Here is an 18,892-nt window from a genome sequence, read left to right on the forward strand (position 1 = left end):
GTGTGCTACACCATGCGTGTGCTACACTGTGCCTGTACTACACCATGCGTGTGCTACACCATGCGTGTGCTACACCGTGCCTGTACTACACCATGCGTGTGCTACACCATGCGTGTGCTACACCATGCATGTGCTACACTGTGCCTGTACTACACCATGCATGTGCTACACTGTGCCTGTACTACACCATGCATGTGCTACACTGTGCCTGTACTACACCATGCGTGTGCTACAACATGCATGTGCTACACTGTGCCTGTACTACACCATGCGTGTGCTACACTGTGCCTGTACTACACCATGCGTGTGCTACACTGTGCCTGTACTACACCATGCGTGTGCTACACTGTGCCTGTACTACACCATGCATGTGCTACACTGTGCCTGTACTACACCATGCGTGTGCTACACCATGCGTGTGCTACACCATGCATGTGCTACACCATGCGTGTGCTACACCATGCGTGTGCTACACTGTGCCTGTACTACACCATGCGTGTGCTACACCATGCATGTGCTACACCATGCGTGTGCTACACCATGCATGTGCTACACCATGCGTGTACTACACCATGCGTGTGCTACACTGAGCCTGTACTACACCATGCGTGTGCTACACCATGCGTGTGCTACACTGTGCCTGTACTACACCATGCGTGTGCTACACCATGCGTGTGCTACACCGTGCCTGTACTACACCATGCGTGTGCTACACCATGCGTGTGCTACACCATGCATGTGCTACACTGTGCCTGTACTACACCATGCATGTGCTACACTGTGCCTGTACTACACCATGCATGTGCTACACTGTGCCTGTACTACACCATGCGTGTGCTACAACATGCATGTGCTACACTGTGCCTGTACTACACCATGCGTGTGCTACACTGTGCCTGTACTACACCATGCGTGTGCTACACTGTGCCTGTACTACACCATGCGTGTGCTACACTGTGCCTGTACTACACCATGCATGTGCTACACTGTGCCTGTACTACACCATGCGTGTGCTACACCATGCGTGTGCTACACCATGCATGTGCTACACCATGCGTGTGCTACACCATGCGTGTGCTACACTGTGCCTGTACTACACCATGCGTGTGCTACACCATGCATGTGCTACACCATGCGTGTGCTACACCATGCATGTGCTACACCATGCGTGTACTACACCATGCGTGTGCTACACTGTGCCTGTACTACACCATGCGTGTGCTACACCATGCATGTGCTACACCATGCGTGTACTACACCGTGCGTGTGCTACACTGTGCCTGTACTACACCATGCGTGTGCTACACCATGCATGTGCTACACCGTGCGTGTGCTACACCGTGCGTGTGCTACACCGTGCGTGTGCTACACCATGCGTGTGCGTGTGCTACACCATGCGTGTGCTACACCATGCGTGTGCTATGCCATGCGTGTGCTACGCCATGCGTGTGCTACGCCATGCGTGTGCTACACTGTGCCTGTACTACACCATGCGTGTGCTACACTGTGCCTGTACTACACCATGCTTGTGCTACACTGTGCCTGTACTACACCATGCGTGTGCTACACCATGCATGTGCTACACCATGCGTGTGCTACACTGTGCCTGTACTACACCATGCGTGTGCTACACCATGCGTGTGCTACACCGTGCGTGTGCTACACCATGCGTGTGCTATGCCATGCGTGTGCTACACCATGTGTGTGCTACACCATGCGTGTGCTACACCATGCGTGTGCTACGCCATGCGTGTGCTACACCGTGCGTGTGCTACACCGTGCCTGTGCTACACCATGTGTGTGCTACACCATGCGTGTGCTACGCCATGCGTGTGCTACACCATGTGTGCTACACTGCGTGTCGTACACCTTGCGTGTAGTACACCATGCGTGTGCTACACTGTGCGTGTGCTACACCGTGCGTGTGCTACACCATGCGTGTGCTACACCATGCGTGTGCTACGCCATGCGTGTGCTACACCATGTGTGCTACACTGCGTGTCGTACACCTTGCGTGTAGTACACCATGCGTGTGCTACACCGTGCGTGTGCTACACCGTGCGTGTGCTACACCGTGCGTGTGCTACACCGTGCGTGTGCTACACCGTGCGTGTGCTACACCATGCCTGTGCTACACCGTGCCTGTGCTACACTGCGTGTCGTACACCTTGCGTGTGCTACACCATGGTTCCACAGTACACTCCAGCTTACTGCTGACAGTGTTTCAAAACGTCAAGCTTTGTTGACTTGAGTTTTACTTTTGTGCAGTCTTGAATCTGTCTCTAAATATTCATGTACAACTCTCTGTGTGGATGTGTTTCCTTTTCTCTCAGATACATGGGACTAGACCTTCTGGGTCAACTGGTAAGGTTACATTTAACTCTGAAGGCACCCACTGTGCTTGCCACAGTCACTGTGCATTTTGCTTTTATTTTTTTCCTTGTCACTACCAATTGTTAAGATCACACGTGAAGATATTATCAATATAATTTATTTTTCAGTCATTCTCACTAGGGAGCCCCACTTGGTCTTGACCTCCTGATCCTCCTGCTTCATCCTCTTTGGGGCTAGGAGTCCAGGTATGTCCCATCCCATCATACCTAGCAGACCTACATCCTTTTTAACGTGATATGTAAGATGAAGAAAATTTAAGGAATGGACACAAGGGTGCCTGTGCCTTCAGACACCTGGACATTGAGGGGTTCTAGATCTGTGCAGACAGTTACTCCATTAAGAGGGGAACATGGCGATGTACTTAGGAGGTGATATTGAAGTGAGCATCAAAAGATAAACAGTCTATTGAGAGAGAGCATTTGAGAGACCTGAAAACGAGCCTTCCTCTAAGGGTTACTCACAGCACGTTCCTTAGTCCTAGAAAGTTTTTTTTTTCATTGTAGAAGATAGCTTGCTTTGTTAAGTCTGTGTCTTTGAACTCCGATGGATTTAGGGCAGGAGGTAACGTTGGGACTTCTGGGTCAGGCTCAACTGGAGCAGGAGTAGCTGCTTTGCCAGAGCCCCGGGCAGTTTCACAGCAGTGCCTATGGTTCTGGCTGAGTCATGAGCTGAGATCAGCCCCAGTGCATGTTGGAATTTATGTCCAAAGAAGAAAGATGTATTTGGTTCTTAAGGAAAATGTCATCTCCTGGATAGATGTGAGTTGTGAATATAAGATTGATGTTCTCCAGAGAGCTTTTGTGCACGGTTGTTTTGATGTAATATCACAATGACATTTATGATGCTAAAAGAATGTGCTCATTTATTTTCTGTGGGAAAAAATGTGAGCTATTACAGTATCTTAGGAAGATCTCAATGCCAAAATGAAACGCCTTTTGAAAAATCACTTAAAACATTCAAAAATTTTAACTGATATACTTTATTGACTGCTGTGTGATGTTCAATGGGATGTGTCAGTGGGAATGGCCAAGTCATAGTTACTGGCCTGTTCATGAACTCAAACATTTCTTAACTTATTTATCATTTGGATAATATTTTTAAAACCTGTACTTTAGTTTATTCATAAATGAGATAGCACATATGAAAGCACTTAGCCTATATAATTAGTGCTCAGGCACATTTGCTCATTTATATATTCATATGAGTCTATCTGATTTGGTGAATAAATACGATTTGTGAAATATCATCATAAAACTTCATGTTGTGCCCAACTGCCTGAAAGTAGTTAGTATATTGTTTATTCTCACATTTCTCATTATTACAGATTTAAAAATGTTCCAGACTCCATTTCAGTGGCTAAATACTTTGAATTCAGAACTTAGAATGTCCCATTCCTTTTTTCTTTGCTTTGCTTTTTCTTGTACAATCTACCACTAATCACACTCCTGACTCAGAATGTCCATTTCCAGAAAATTAAAAAAAAATAAAATGTTAAAGTTACTCCTCCCCCCCCCCTTTTGTCTCCGTACTTCTCCCCATCTCCTGCAGTGATTAATGATCTCTTTGATGGTCTTGCTTTGAAGGTGGGTGGTGGTGGTCGTTTAATCCCAGCACTCGGGAGGCAGAGGCAGGCAGATCTCTTTGAGTTCAAGGCTAGCCTGGTCCACAGAGTGAGTTCCTGGAATGCCAGGACTGTTATACAGAGAAACCCTGTCTTTAAAAAGAAAACACAAAGAGTCCTGTTTTGATACAGCTGCAGCTGTTTAGGAATGGGATAAGGAAGTCTCAAGTTCTGTACCACAGCTCCACAGCACTGTATTCTCTGAGCCCGGCAGATGTTTAGGGCCTGAATCTTGTTCTTGGGATTTTTCTAGGGGTGTTAAGGGCCAAACTGTGTGCCCCCAAATTCATATGCTGATGTCCAAGTCTCAAGTACTTGAGAATATGACTGTACTTAGAGATGCAGTTAACAGACATGATTGAAGCTAAACAAGTTATATGGTCAGGTCTCTTTCAAGAACAGTGGTGCCCTCCGAAGAGGCAATTTAGAACATGGACACAAAGGAGGACCAAATGAGAACAAAAGAGAACATAGATGGCCTTCTGCAAGCCCAAGGGAGGGGGCCTCAGGATGGAACCAGCCTGCCTGCACCTTCCCACCATGCTTGTAGAGCTGTGAGGACTACATTTCCCTTAAGCCATCTGTGGTCCTCTGCTGCTTTGTTATGGCGGTCCCTGCAGAGCTGCCAAAGGGGCTGTTGGCAACTCCTCTTTTCTCTTGTGGGTTCTCCGGAGGAGCCGGGCATCGCTGGTCTCTGGTTCTTGCTTCTCTGCTAGGCTGTCAGCTTTTCTCCACTCCTTATTTGCTCATCTAATCTGCCCTTTTAACAGAGATCTGAGACAACGTGCTACTCTCTGTGGCTAGTTATCTGCATGTAACACATGGGAAAAGCATCTACACACAAACACAGTCTAGCACTCAAACTGACTGCAACACGGAGACAGCTTCTTCATTCTCAAAGGGTAGGGCAGCTTCTCTCACACCTTTTAGATGCTCCAGGTATGACTCAAACATCTAATTTTTCCAGATACCATTCTAGTCTTTTGCATGAGGCCAGGTAGGCATGGTAAGAATTGCTGCCTGGTTTTGTTTTTCTTTCCTTCTTTTTTTTTCCCAAAGGAAGATCCCTTTCTGGTCTCCACCTTCTAACCATTTACTCCACTTGTAAAGAGGGAGTCCAAGGTCACTGCTACCAATTTTTTTTGTTGTTAAATCCTTAAATCCTTGGGAAACTTGCATTTGGCCTGGCCTCACCAGACAAAATGACTTGCATTTTTGTGCTTCTGGTTCTCATTTCACATTCGTTTGTTTATAAGGTGTTTGCTCAGCTATAAGTAGGGCTCCGAAGAGGACGTGGCTGAGCTGAAGGTGAAACCTTGGCCCTGTCTAGGATGGATATGTAACATTTAAGTCTTAACATTTTTGTATTCATGATAATGCTTTATAGGCAATATCAAGGTATTTTGATTAAGGATATAATTACGGGAGGTTTAGCTCTTGTTAAGAATTACATGACTTTTTATTTTATTTTTTTATTTTCTTTCTTTCTTTTTTTGTTTTTATTTATTTATTAAAGATTCTGTCTCTTCCCCGCCACCGCCTCTCATTTCCCTCCCCCGCCTCTCATTTCCCTCCCCCTCCCCCAATCAAGTCCTCCTCCCTCATCAGCCCAAAGAGCAATCAGGGTTCCCTGCCCTGTGGGAAGTCCAAGGACCACCCACCTCCATCCAGGTCTAGTAAGGTGAGCATCCAAACTGCCTAGGCTCCCACAAAGCCAGTACGTGCAGTAGGATCAAAAACCCATTGCCAATGTTCTTGAGTTCTCAGTAGTTCTCATTGTCCGCTATGTTCGGTTACATGACTTTTTTAAAAAAGAGAAATTACTAAAGAAACCTGCTTGTTGTATCTGATCCTTCATATGATAAGACAACAAAGATAGAGCTTTTTGCCTTGTTTGTTCCTCATTGATTAAAGCCCTGCACGCGATGACTGGAGATAAGTGATGGAGAAAATGATTCACTGACTTCTTTTGAGTTGAGCAGGGGAAATGCCCATGCTAAATAAGGCCAATGGTAGAATCCTGTGGAAATCCTGAAACTGGCAAATTGCCTTGCAGGGAATTACTGGGCTTGCCCACAGCTGTCGGCATAATCGGGCTGAGAACAATCTCTCTGTTCTGAGAACTTGTTTCCAAGGTTCTGTTTGATGATTCTCAGTCTCTGCTGAGCCTAACAATGCATTATTCAGAGTCTGCCCCTTGGCTGGGGTTGGCATGTGGTTGTGGAAGATGCTGGGGGAGGGTGGGGAGGCAGCAATGAAGGAGACAGGGAGGCAGGAAAGGGAGGCAGCTTGTGGAGACTTCAGAGGCCAAGGGAGCTCAAGCCTTTAAATTCTCAGTACTTTGATCAGTATGTGGCGAAACCTAATCATTATGTTGCCTTCCCACAAATCCCAGCCAGGCTCACTGTTTAGTGCTGGAGATCACAGAGAATTCCGCTGAGGTGAAAGGTGAGCCTATGCAGGCCTCTAATTGGTATCTTTGTCCTATATGATCGTTCACATTGACTGATGGTGGTCAGGGCCGGGAATATGTAAGCAGAACGAAAACTCCTCTCTGAAAAAAAAAAAATTCCCTATTCCAAAGTTAGTGGGCAGCCTAATATGGAAAGTTTCAAATTTTCTGGAAAATGGTAACAAGGCTCCTGAACTATTTCTTGTGGTAGGATCTAAAGTGGTCCATGACAGGGAGGACCTTAGAGAGAATTCTGCAATGATTCCTGGTAGGAGCACTCAGCATCATGGGACTGCACAGACGTCTGACCCAGGCTTGGAGGGACACCATGTCCCCCTGTCGCCCAGCCTGAATCCTGTGATTAAGGCCAGCTGGAATCCTGCCCCGTTTATAAACTAGTCTTTGCTTTTTGATGTTGCCATCAATGATTCCCAGTGAGTGTGCAGTAGTTAACACCTAATTGTAAGAGTCTTTTCCAGAATCCTTCTCTGCTTGTACCTTGCATCAGTTGTGAGTCTTCTTTCCATTATCTGCATGTCCAAATGTCTTTAAAACTCAGTGCTGTAGACTAGACCAGTCTTCTGTAGGAATACTGAACAGGATAGGGGACGTAGCCACTGGGCCCTGACCCCCAATTTATTTTCTTTGTTTCAGAAGCAGAAGTGTAATTCCTAGGGAGTCCCCAGCTGGGAGGGGGGTATGTTAAAGCAGCTTCTATCAGGTTGGAGAGATGGTCATGAGGGCCATCTTTCTGGAAGAGTTGTAGTTGGCCTAGAGAGGCCTTTGGGGGGAGTGGTTTAGTCCTGCCAGATTGAGAGAAGCACACGTTTGTATAGATCATGGTAAGAATCCATTTTTTTTTTTTTTGCTGCCCCAAAAGTTATTGTCTGAAGAAACAAGTATTTCGGTTTCTCCCGTTTGACACTTTTGTGGGTGTAGATTTTATGTCTAAAAATGTTCTTTTTAACTTTGAAGAGGAAAGTTTATCTAAGTACACATTAGTGTTGTATTGCTACTTAGGATTCCATGCAATAATCCCCACATTCCAGTATGCGAGAGTTAGAGGACTTTATTCTCCTAATTCTGTGGTAATTCAGAGAATTTGGGTCATGTGGTGTGATTTGTCAGGTGCTAATGTATTCTTACGATTCAAACACTGTGTGTGTGTAACCACTCTCTACTTTTATGAATTAATATTCCTAGTGGTCACGCATGACCAATTGCTCATGTCGAATTGGGGTATAGGAATCCCCCTGTCACGTCTGCTCTCATAGGAGATGCTCAGAAATAGTCATAATTAACCATTTGTCCAGTGTCTAGGTTCCTTTACACTGAGTTTACAGTGTAGGTAGGGTATCATGGAGTCCAGAGATTCTGGGGGCAGGGGGAAAATGGGGAGTAGCATGAGCTTAAACCTACTTTAATCAGTGATGAGGTATAATAGAGAAATAGCTAAATAAATCTCTCGGGGATAATCACCTTTTAGCGGTTCAGAACATTGCTTGTTGGCATTTTTCCTACTGAAATTCTTTTCAAATCACTCTAAGGGTTTCTAACTTAGAATTTTCCTGATTCTAAGTCTTAGAGAGGAAGTGAAGACTTTTGTTTCAATAACAGCTTGGTGGAGAACCCTGTAACATTCAGTTTTGCCCCGATGCATAGTCAAATTGTGTTTCATATATTCACAGGTTGTGCAGCCATCATGACAATAAATTAAAAACATTGTGTCACCCCGAAGAAAACCCCGACCCACTGTACACATTTTAAATGAGCAAGTCTAATTTTTTTGTTTATGGTCACACTTTCTAGGCTAGTAGCTTCCTATTTTGATTGAAGATTTCAGTTTATCAGATAAGGGTCTGACTGAGAGCTATGGTACTATTTTTAAAGGGAAAATGAATTTAAAAACTCCTGTGTGTTTCATACGCGAGGACACGGATATGTTTCATGCTGTGCTGTCCCATCCCTGCTACTTAACATCATGCACATCCTGTGATGATTAGTACCTCATGACAGGTGATCGTTGAGCAGGTAGCAATTTCAGCGCAGAGGGCAAGTGTTCCTATCTGCTTACAATGAGAAAGTCAGTTCAGTTGTTTTTCTGTAGGCATGTCATCTTCCTGCCCATGGTCAGTGTGTCATCTTTCTGTGCACAGGCTGCTGTGCAGCTCTTTAGCTCCTGTGAGACACATCCAGTAACATGTGCATTGCTAAGCCAGTCGGTGGTGGCGCACACCTTTAATCCCAGCTGTCAGGAGGCAGAGCAGGCAGAGCTCTGTGAGTTCCAGGTCAACACCTGGTCTACAAAGCAAGTTCTAGAATAGCCAGGACTGTTACACAGAGAAACCTTGTCTCCAAAAAACAAAACAGAATTTATAAAAAGAAAAAGGAAAAGAAAAAGAAAAAAAAGGTGTGCCTGGCTGGTCTGAAATAGCCACCTCAAGTGCCTTTTCCAAGGACTGCCACTGGTGTCCCCTTGCTGCATTTGGATGTCACGTTATACAAAACAGACTGTAGTTCATGCTGTGCATTGGAATTGGGACCGTAAAATCCCAGTTGAGCGGAGGAAGGCAAGCTGTGATTTGCTCTCACATCATCTTCCAGAAAAGAAGATGCTGGCGCAGAGAAAACTTGGTATCAACCATGGGCCGGTGACCTAGCACTAGCCCTGGCTCCCGGTGTTAGCTCCATTTACGAAGACCAGGATTAATACCTCTAATTACACCCAGTGGGGGGCCTTGTTTCTAGGGTTACTAATCTGTTTCCAGCCCTTGCCCCTTAGCACAGGCCCCTCTCATCGGCAGTCCATACCCATGGACCACCCAGCTATCACACAGTCAAATCCTGAGCTCCGGGAAAATGTTCATTTAGTTGTTTATACCTTCCCTTGAGAACTTTTGGAATTTGCTACTTTATTTATTTATTTAATTCTCCCCAAGCAGTCCACATACTTCTCACTGCCAGGCTTTAAGAAAAAAAGAAAGGAAGAAAGCTGAAGGTAAACACACACTCACACACACACTCATACACACACTCATACACACACACATTCACATACACACACTCGTACACACACTCACACACTCATACACATACAGACACACTCACATACACACTCACACACACAGACACACACACACTCCCAGCTCCCTTATAACCACTATGACCTCAAACAGAAAACTTACCCACTGTTGCCTGAGACCTTTTTTTCTGTGGATGAAGGAATGCTGGGTGGTTCTGCCTTGGTGGGCCACACAATTTGTGTTTTTTTTTTTCCAGCTGTGGCTTGTCTTTTCTCCCTTCCCATCGCACTGGTTTCATCTATTTCCTTGGCTATTTTGAGACTGTGGAAGGAATTGAATTTGAAGGATGGTTTCCATGGTAAAATAGTCGGTCCGGAAGCCCTAGGCTGGTGATGGTTTGGTAGTATTTGATGATCGTTATCTTTTTGCTATCATCTCTTCCAAAAGTCATCTGTTTTCACATGGAAAAAAAAAAACAAAAAACCAGCTCACTTTTGTTTGATCAGTGAGGCCTACTTGGACAAGTGTGTTCCTTGCTCGTTGTATGCCTATTCTAGGTACTCTGTGATTTAGTCCTCAGCAACTAACAGTGCATCATTACAGTCTATACACTTTCCAAGGCAAGATAGAAAGGGCCATGGGAGATCTCACTATATCTCAAATGAATGCCACCGGAATGCTTTACGATGACCTTGTTCGCATGCCCTTCATCTGAGGCTTCTGCTCAACGGCATGAGCAAGGCTGGAAGCGAGCTCATCAGAGGGTAACTTGGGGGTGACTTCTGGAGGCAGCCATGAGGTCATTGGGAGAGGGCCGAGTCGGGCCATTCACTTCCTGTGTCTACCCCACTTCTGACCTCATAAAACGCGTTTAGTTCAAATAAGAATGTGGAGAACACAGGTGGTGGTGTGGGAGGTTCTTCTGTATGTGCATTGCTGCTTTTGGCCAATGGCTCAACAGAACACAGCCAGGCAGGGAAAGACATATAGGGAGAGTAGGAAAGTCAGGGAGACGCCATGTGGCTCCGCCAGAGACAGACACCAGGGACAGAACTTTACCTGGTAAGCCACAGCCACATGGTGATACTCAGACTAATGGAAATGGGTTAGTTTAGGATATAAGAAGTTTGCCAGAAATACGCTTAAGCTATTGGCCAAACAGTATTGCAATTGATACAGATTTCTGTGTGATTATTTTAGGAGTCTGTACAGTTGGGAAATGAACAAGCAGCCTCCCCCAACAAGGTGGGATTGAAAGATTTTTAAAAAATAAGAGCTAGGAGTGTTAAACATTTACCCACTATTCCAAGCTAGAGCCGTACACACTTACCTACTATGCCATAGCTCTCATCTGGAGCCTTGCACACTCACACACTATGCCATAGCTCTCAGCTGGAGCCTTGCACACTTACACACTATACCATAGCTCTCATCTGGAGCCTTGCACACTCACACACTATGCCATAGCTCTCATCTGGAGCCTTGCACACTTACACACTATGCCATATCTCTCAGCTGGAGCCTTGCACACTTACACACTATGCCATAGCTCTCATCTGGAGCCTTGTACACTCACCCACTATGTCATATCTCTCAGCTGGAGCCTTGCACACTCACCCACTATGCCATAGCTCTCATCTGGAGCCTTGCACACTCACACACTATGCCATAGCTCTCAGCTGGAGCCTTGCACACTTACACACTATACCATAGCTCTCATCTGGAGCCTTGCACACTCACCCACTATGCCATAGCTCTCATCTGGAGCCTTGCACACTTACACACTATGCCATATCTCTCAGCTGGAGCCTTGCACACTTACACACTATGCCATAGCTCTCATCTGGAGCCTTGTACACTCACCCACTATGTCATATCTCTCAGCTGGAGCCTTGCACACTCACCCACTATGCCATAGCTCTCATCTGGAGCCTTGCACACTCACCCACTATGCCATAGCTCTCATCTGGAGCCTTGCACACACACCCACTATGCCATAGCTCTCAGCTGGAGCCATGCTGCTAGTTGGAAGCCCACCCATTACTACTTCAGTGAACAAAACTGACGTTTATTGAGCACTCACCATGGTGGGAACTTTCACATGAATTATTTTGCCTTTCTGACCTAGGTGCACTTTGATTTTTTTTCTTAGTCTAAGTTAATGAAAACGATAAATTCTGTACTGTATTTTAACACAGGCTTTGGATTTGGGGTTTCGATTGTGAAACTGTATAGGGCAATGAGGAAAGCATGCTTCACGATGGCAGACAAGCATCTTAGGTTCTCTTTGTGTGTATAACATATAATATATAAAATACATATTAATATGTAATATATATATATTCTTGAAAACCTTGTATCCAGTTTCTAGTGGGCAGAAATGTCATCCGTCTCCTAAGTGTGGTGATGGCTGAAGACTTCCAGCACTAACTAAGAGTTGCTGGATCTCAAAGAGGAAAAAGAACTGGGAGAGTCTTAGCATTGTTTAGAGTGGGTCCCCTGAGGAATGTGGTATTTACGAGGGTGATTATGTTGTTCCTGGCATTTTCTACCAACTGCACTGTGCATTTAAGAGGAGCAGGGGAGGGAAGCAAACACTGGAAAAATAAGCAAGGATTGAAAGCATGTGCAATAGGAGCTGTGGTTTCTATCGCCTTCTATTATTCCTGCCTTCAAGAGGAGGTTCATTGTTTCATTGCAAAATGAAGGATATATAAAGACATTACTTCAAGTCATGTATTGGTTTGGTGTTATTTCTATAATGAATACAAGTGGCTGGGTAACACTATCAGGAACCAAAGATTACTGGTTTACAGTTGTGGAGGTTCACAGGCATGTTTCATTAGAGACGGCCTTGTAGCAAAGGCCAATGTAGGGAGGTCCTGTAAAAGTCAAAGCTCATATTGCTGGAAAGGCAGAGATTTGAGGGTCAGTTGACTCTCAACCCAAGAGACCAGCGTTCTCTCTCTTCCAAAGACCTAAAGACCTCCCACCAGGCCTTACCTCTGAATAATTCCATCACCTCCCCTATCACCAAGCTTCCAACACTGGAATCCCTTGGGCAAACCCCACCCCGACCACAGCTGTCCAGATGGTTAAGGTGTGACTCACACGCCTTCTTCTTTTAATGCTTGGTTACTTAACGTTTGGAATCCAAACGGCTAAGTCCCTGAAGCAGAGACCAGCGTGGTCCTTGACAGGGATTGATGGTGAAGAGATTGAGTAAATGCTAATCACAAGATAACGTTTCTGCGGGACAGGAGGAATGGACTTCGGAGCTCTGTGGTAGCCTGTTGACTCCTATAAATTCTGGTTTGTGTACTTGAAATTGCTCGAAGGTAAAGATTCTCACTGTTCCAGGGCGAGGAACGTGTGAAGTGCTGTGCAGGCTGGCTGGCTCATTTACTCTTCTACGATGTATACGTATTTCTAAAAACCACATTTTCTGTGGCAAGAATATGTAATCCTTATATGCCAGTTAAAATAAACGAGGAAGATAAAAGCTTTTCTCTTCTAATTTATTCGTGTCAGGTCAGTTGGCGGGAGGGTGCATATCGTGAGTGGGAGAGCGAGCGTATGGTCTTCGCTGCTTCCCAGCTGCTCACTGACAGTCATCCCAACCCAACCCTGCCTCCTCCTCACGCCCAGTGTCGTAATCCAATCAGGGAAGAAAATCTGGAGTGTTTATTTGGCAATCTACATTCATTCATTATTTTTCTTTCTCTCTCTGCTTAGGTGTTGACAAATCTCCTAGGACTTTGGAAGGCTGAATGGATTAAACATGAAGAGCCTGAAAGCGAAGTTTAGAAAGAGTGATGTAAGTACACTGTGACTCATGGTCTGGCGGCTCCGCCGTGCTCCCCAGGCCTACAGAAACAGCCCTGCTCCTGCCCTGATAAGGTGCTGGGTTAATAAACTACAGATTCCTGAAGCACTAGGCGCCAGCTCAACGTGACGTCGGTGAATGAGCACGCTTTAGGTTTGCTATTTGTGTGTGTGGCTTTCAGAACAGCCTGTAAGAAATTCCTCAAGTCTGTGTCATGTAGAGAAAGGAACAGTCGAATTAAAGAATCAGTAAAAGCTGCCAAGATTCTGATTAACAATGCCATTTTCATAATTTTCATTTATATTTTTTGTTAATTAATTTTAGGGTTTTTTGAGAAAAATTTCTTATTTTGTTTATGAGTCATTTTTTTTTTCTGAGAATCTTATTCTGTTCAAATGGCTAGCCTTGAACTCATGGCCATCCTCCGGCCTTGTTAAGTGTTCCCTTGCCACACTTGGCCAGGATGGGGTGATTAAGGAATTGTATTATCAACATTGCTCCTCTTAGTCTTTAAGAAACTTGAATCAATAAACTTGAATCAATATTGTTCACTGCTACTGCATGCCCCCCAAATTCCTGAGGTTCTCTCTCCCTTGATGCCTATCAGAGATTGGGAGGACTGGGTCGAGTGTCAGAATTCTCCATCAGAGCAAATAGCAAGGGGCTGCACAGTGATATTTTCACAGACTCCTACCTCCTAAACTGCTGGGATCTGAGTCCTGTAACAGACTACATTCCCGCAAAGCCGTTGCATGAGAGAAATTTGTGGACGAGCATTAGGTGGAAGCCCAGATAAGTCATCTTCAAAATGTGCATGCTCTACTACTGTTTAAGATTACATAACTAAAGATGAGCCTGGATCTTTGTGCTCTGCTGTGAGTTTTATTTGGGCAGGTTGGCACAGTTCTGTGTTTTTGGTAAATGAGGCTGTATCATATGGCTAGTGCGCCCCACGCATCCATACCTACCTACCTCTTAGATGACACTGTGATATGTTCCTATGTACTTACTGCTCTGATAAGAGGCCAGGCAAGAGGCTTTGGGGATAACTACAAAATTCCTTCTCACAAAAATATAATTTAAAAAAAAGTAAGAAGAAATTTTAGAAAAGTTTACTTCACTCCTAAGGTATTAACTCAGAGGATGTGAGGTGACTTGACAAGAGCAGGTAGCTCAACCATTTGCCCCAGAGAGCTCCAGTCATGTCACTTCCTCAGATGCCCTTCCCCCAAGAAAACCTTACCCTGCTCACCCACTGGCCAGTGGTACCAAGCCTGCATCTCACCTTTGGCTTCCTTAAAGAGGAAAGGCAAGCGGTACACAGCCTTGCCCAGTTCCGGAGATACTGGTCTATGATTTACCAAATAAGGGAATTTGGGGTGGAAATGTAGCTCAGTGGTAGAGCATTTGCCCGACATTCATAAGGCCCGTGTTCAATTTCCAGGACTGCCAAGGGGGAAGAAATTGTTCCAAGAGAATTTGGACTGCTTCCATCTATCCACATTGAGATTATTGTAGCCAGATCTCATCATGTAGGGGGTGTGATCTCTGAACCAGGGCAGGAGGGCAATAGGCTCATATAGTACTGGTTGAAAAAATTTTAAACTGGTGGCCAGAGAGAGGGTGTTATTGGAATCTAAGTTTTACATAAAATTTGAAACATTTCCATGAATTAAAAAAAAATCACAATAATAACACTAGTAAAGGCTTCTGAGATTTGGCAGCAACAAGGTCTTGATTTTGGCAGTGAGTACGAAGAAGGAATGTCCGAGGAGCAGCCTTGGGGGAGGAGAGCAAAGGAAGTTGCTTGAATAGAGCCAGCCTGATCTACAGGGCTTCCCAGATTTATCCCCAGTTGTTTTCTCAAGCTCTGTCACTAGACAGGCAAATGGAGGGAATAAAGACCCACAAAGAAACCCCTTTCAAGACAAAGTCCCTTTTGTTAACCAGCCGTATGGCGGCCCTGATTCTAGCAGATTTTTATGAAAGGTACTCCATATTCCACTAGGCGCTTGATGGGAATTCTTGCCACTAACCTCATGTGGTTTTCTAATTAAGCAGCTTTGTCAGATTAAGGAATTGAAGCCTAGAGAGAGGCAGCAACTTCTATAGATTCCTGCAGCTCTGAGTTGTAGAAACAGTTTTTTTTTTTGCAGCCAAGTATTGGAGGTCCAACTTTCCTGAATGTCGGAGCTTGCGCTGGAGATTGCAGTTTGTGAACCGGTGTGATCCAGGGTGCAACTTTGAACTTGGATTGAGGTTCATGGCCTTGAACAGCTCTCTTACTCTTCTGATTTTAGGTCTTCATTCAAAAAGTTCAGTGTGCTGTTGGGGGTCAGATACACATCTCAGGGTCTGATGTTTAGAAGACAAATAGTTGGCCAGTACTTCTTCATCCTACTGAGGAACTTAAAGATTATAAAAATGAGAGATCTTATCATTTATGGGCTACAGAGAGCCTTGAGAGCTGGGAGTGAATTGACCTGGGAGGCTTGCTTTTTAAGGGCATGCCTTTCCCTTTGAGGTGTTCGGTAGATGTCTATATGTATTACTAGTTACATAGTCACACGATGTTGCGTTTACAAATGATCTTCAATTAAATGAGCCAAACTATAATCTTTACTGAAGTGCGTGGTGTGTCTTGAGTGTTCCAAGCTATCAACCATCCTAGTGAAGTGGGTGGTATCTCCTGAGTGTCCTGAGCCATCAGCCAGCCCATGTTTCTGCAGTCTTTGTGCGAGAAAGAAAGGGAAGAAAGAGTTCTTTGTGTTTCTAAGGGTAGGCAGCCAAGGATGGCAGATCAAGTTCGTGATTACGTAAAGAGGAGACAGGTGACCCACTAGTGTGATCACGTTTCAGCCAGGTAACTTTGTGGCCATTGAGAAGAAAATTCAGGAGTAAGCAATAAGGATAAGAGCAGCTTCAAGGACTTGCCCGTGGGTGGCCTTCAAGTCTCTCTGCTACCCCCGGACCACTGTAAAGATACAGATTCAATTGGGGTGTACTCTCTGGAAAACTCCTCCGCTTGACTTCCTTATATGTATATAAGGAAGTTTATATGTATGTCATGGGAGATTCAGAGTGATGCTGTGAGCCATGGTTAGACAGACCCCTAAATATATTTGGGACCCACAGTTAATCTACAGGGGCTAGAGAGGTGTTTCCATAGTGGATGACTGTCTTAGTTAGGGTTTCTGTGGCTGTGAAGAGACACCATGACCACAGCAACTCTTTTTTTTTTTGGTTTTCTGTAGCTTTGGTGCCTGTCCCGGAACTAGCTCTTGTAGACAGGCTGGCCTCGAACTCCCAGAGATCCGCCTGCCTCTGCCTCCCCAGTGCTGGGATTAAAGGCGTGCACCACCACCGCCCGGCCCACAGCAACTCTTATAAAGGAAAGCATTTCATTGAGGGAGCTCTCTTCCAGTTGCAGAGATTCAGTTCATGGTGGGGAGTATGGCGGCTTGCAGGAGACATGATGCTGGAGGAGTAGCTGGGACTCCTCCATCTTGCAGGCAGACATGATGCTGGAGGAGTAGCTGAGACTCCTCCATCTTGCAGGAGACATGATGCTGGAGGAGTAGCTGAGACTCCTCCATCTTGCAGGCAGACATGATGCTGGAGGAGTAGCTGAGACTCCTCCATCTTGCAGGCAGACATGATGCTGGAGGAGTAGCTGAGACTCCTCCATCTTGCAGGCAGACATGATGCTGGAGGAGTAGCTGAGACTCCTCCATCTTGCAGGAGACATGATGCTGGAGGAGTAGCTGAGACTCCTCCATCTTGCAGGCAGACATGATGCTGGAGGAGTAGCTGAGACTCCTCCATCTTGCAGGCAGACATGATGCTGGAGGAGTAGCTGAGACTCCTCCATCTTGCAGGAGACATGATGCTGGAGGAGTAGCTGAGACTCCTCCATCTTGCAGGCAGACATGATGCTGGAGGAGTAGCTGAGACTCCTCCATCTTGCAGGCAGACATGATGCTGGAGGAGTAGCTGAGACTCCTTCATCTTGCAGGCAGACATGATGCTGGAGGAGTAGCTGAGACTCCTCCATCTTGCAGGCAGACATGATGCTGGAGGAGTAGCTGAGACTCCTCCATCTTGCAGGCAGACATGATGCTGGAGGAGTAGCTGGGACTCCTACATCTTGCAGGCAGACATGATGCTGGAGGAGTAGCTGGGACTCCTCCATCTTGCAGGCAGACATGATGCTGGAGGAGTAGCTGGGACTCCTCCATCTTGCAGGCAGACATGATGCTGGAGGAGTAGCTGAGACTCCTTCATCTTGCAGGCAGACATGATGCTGGAGGAGTAGCTGAGACTCCTTCATCTTGCAGGCAGACATGATGCTGGAGGAGTAGCTGAGACTCCTCCATCTTGCAGGCAGACATGATGCTGGAGGAGTAGCTGGGACTCCTACATCTTGCAGGCAGACATGATGCTGGAGGAGTAGCTGGGACTCCTACATCTTGCAGGCAGACATGATGCTGGAGGAGTAGCTGGGACTCCTCCATCTTGCAGGCAGACATGATGCTGGAGGAGTAGCTGAGACTCCTTCATCTTGCAGGCAGACATGATGCTGGAGGAGTAGCTGAGACTCCTCCATCTTGCAGGCAGACATGATGCTGGAGGAGTAGCTGGGACTCCTACATCTTGCAGGCAACAGGAAGCCCACTGAGACACTGGGAGTTATCCTGAGCATAGAAACCACAAAGCCTGCCCCCACAGTGACACACTTCCTCCCACAAGGCCACACCTACTCCAACAAAGCCATACCTCCTAAAAGTGCCACTCGCTGAGATGGGGGACCAGTTACATTCAAACTACCATGATGCCACGTTTTTTTTAAGTTTCCTTTAAAAACTTGATTTGTGGCATCCTTCTAGTTGAGTTAGGCACAGATAGGAAGACATAAAAGAAATGCAGAATGGGGGGGGGCAGGGTTGTCTGAAAATAGGGTTGTGGTGATGCAAACCTGATCAACACATGGGAAGTGAAGGCAGGAGAATTGGGAGTTCAAGGCTAGCCTTAGCCATGCAGTGAATCTGTCTCTCTACTCCTCCACCTCACGCTAAGAAGCTGATAAACCAGAGTATGAGGGGCGAAGTCGTCGTGTGCCTCAGACACTCAAGACAAAACACAGATAGAATGTGGATACTAAATGGACCTTTAAGGTGAGCCCAGCTGTGTCCAGAAACCAAAGCCAGATGTGGGGACTACCAGACCGTGAAGCCTGGTGACAAATGCTCTTGGCTTTGACAGTAGGAGAATTTGGGGAGCTCTGTGAAGGCAGAACTTCAACCCAGGGGATTGGTGTGTGGGGAAAGGATGAAGCTGGGGTGGTGGAGGAGCAACGACTTAGCACGTCAAATCTCAACATTTGTCCTTGGCCATATAAAATAGTAATACTTGGTGAATTCAGACCAGGGCCTCAGTTTGGGGTGTGGCTGTGAGAATTTTAGCAAGCACAGCCCAAAGTGTGCATTCTGTTTTCCAGATGCTGACACTCACGCTTATGAAACAAGTTAAGCCCCAATCTTGGTTCTTTATCTCCTTTCTGACTATATACACCCCCA

The 18,892-nt window shown here is 45.8% G+C and overlaps 1 protein-coding gene across 2 annotated transcripts in view; it reads left to right on the plus strand.

Moving 5' to 3' along the window:
* Rai14 (retinoic acid induced 14) overlaps nt 1-18,892 on the plus strand; it is a 128,164-nt gene that overhangs the window by 13,001 nt on the left and 96,271 nt on the right. For both annotated transcript variants that reach the window (XM_075975885.1, XM_075975886.1), the window contains exon 2: nt 13,226-13,307. In XM_075975885.1, the coding sequence (XP_075832000.1) occupies nt 13,272-13,307 (36 nt within the window). In that variant the 5' untranslated portion in view covers nt 13,226-13,271. The remainder of the gene's footprint in view (nt 1-13,225; nt 13,308-18,892) is intronic.

The sequence above is a fragment of the Microtus pennsylvanicus genome, chromosome 6, assembly GCF_037038515.1.
Source record: "Microtus pennsylvanicus isolate mMicPen1 chromosome 6, mMicPen1.hap1, whole genome shotgun sequence".
NCBI lineage: Eukaryota > Metazoa > Chordata > Mammalia > Rodentia > Cricetidae > Microtus > Microtus pennsylvanicus.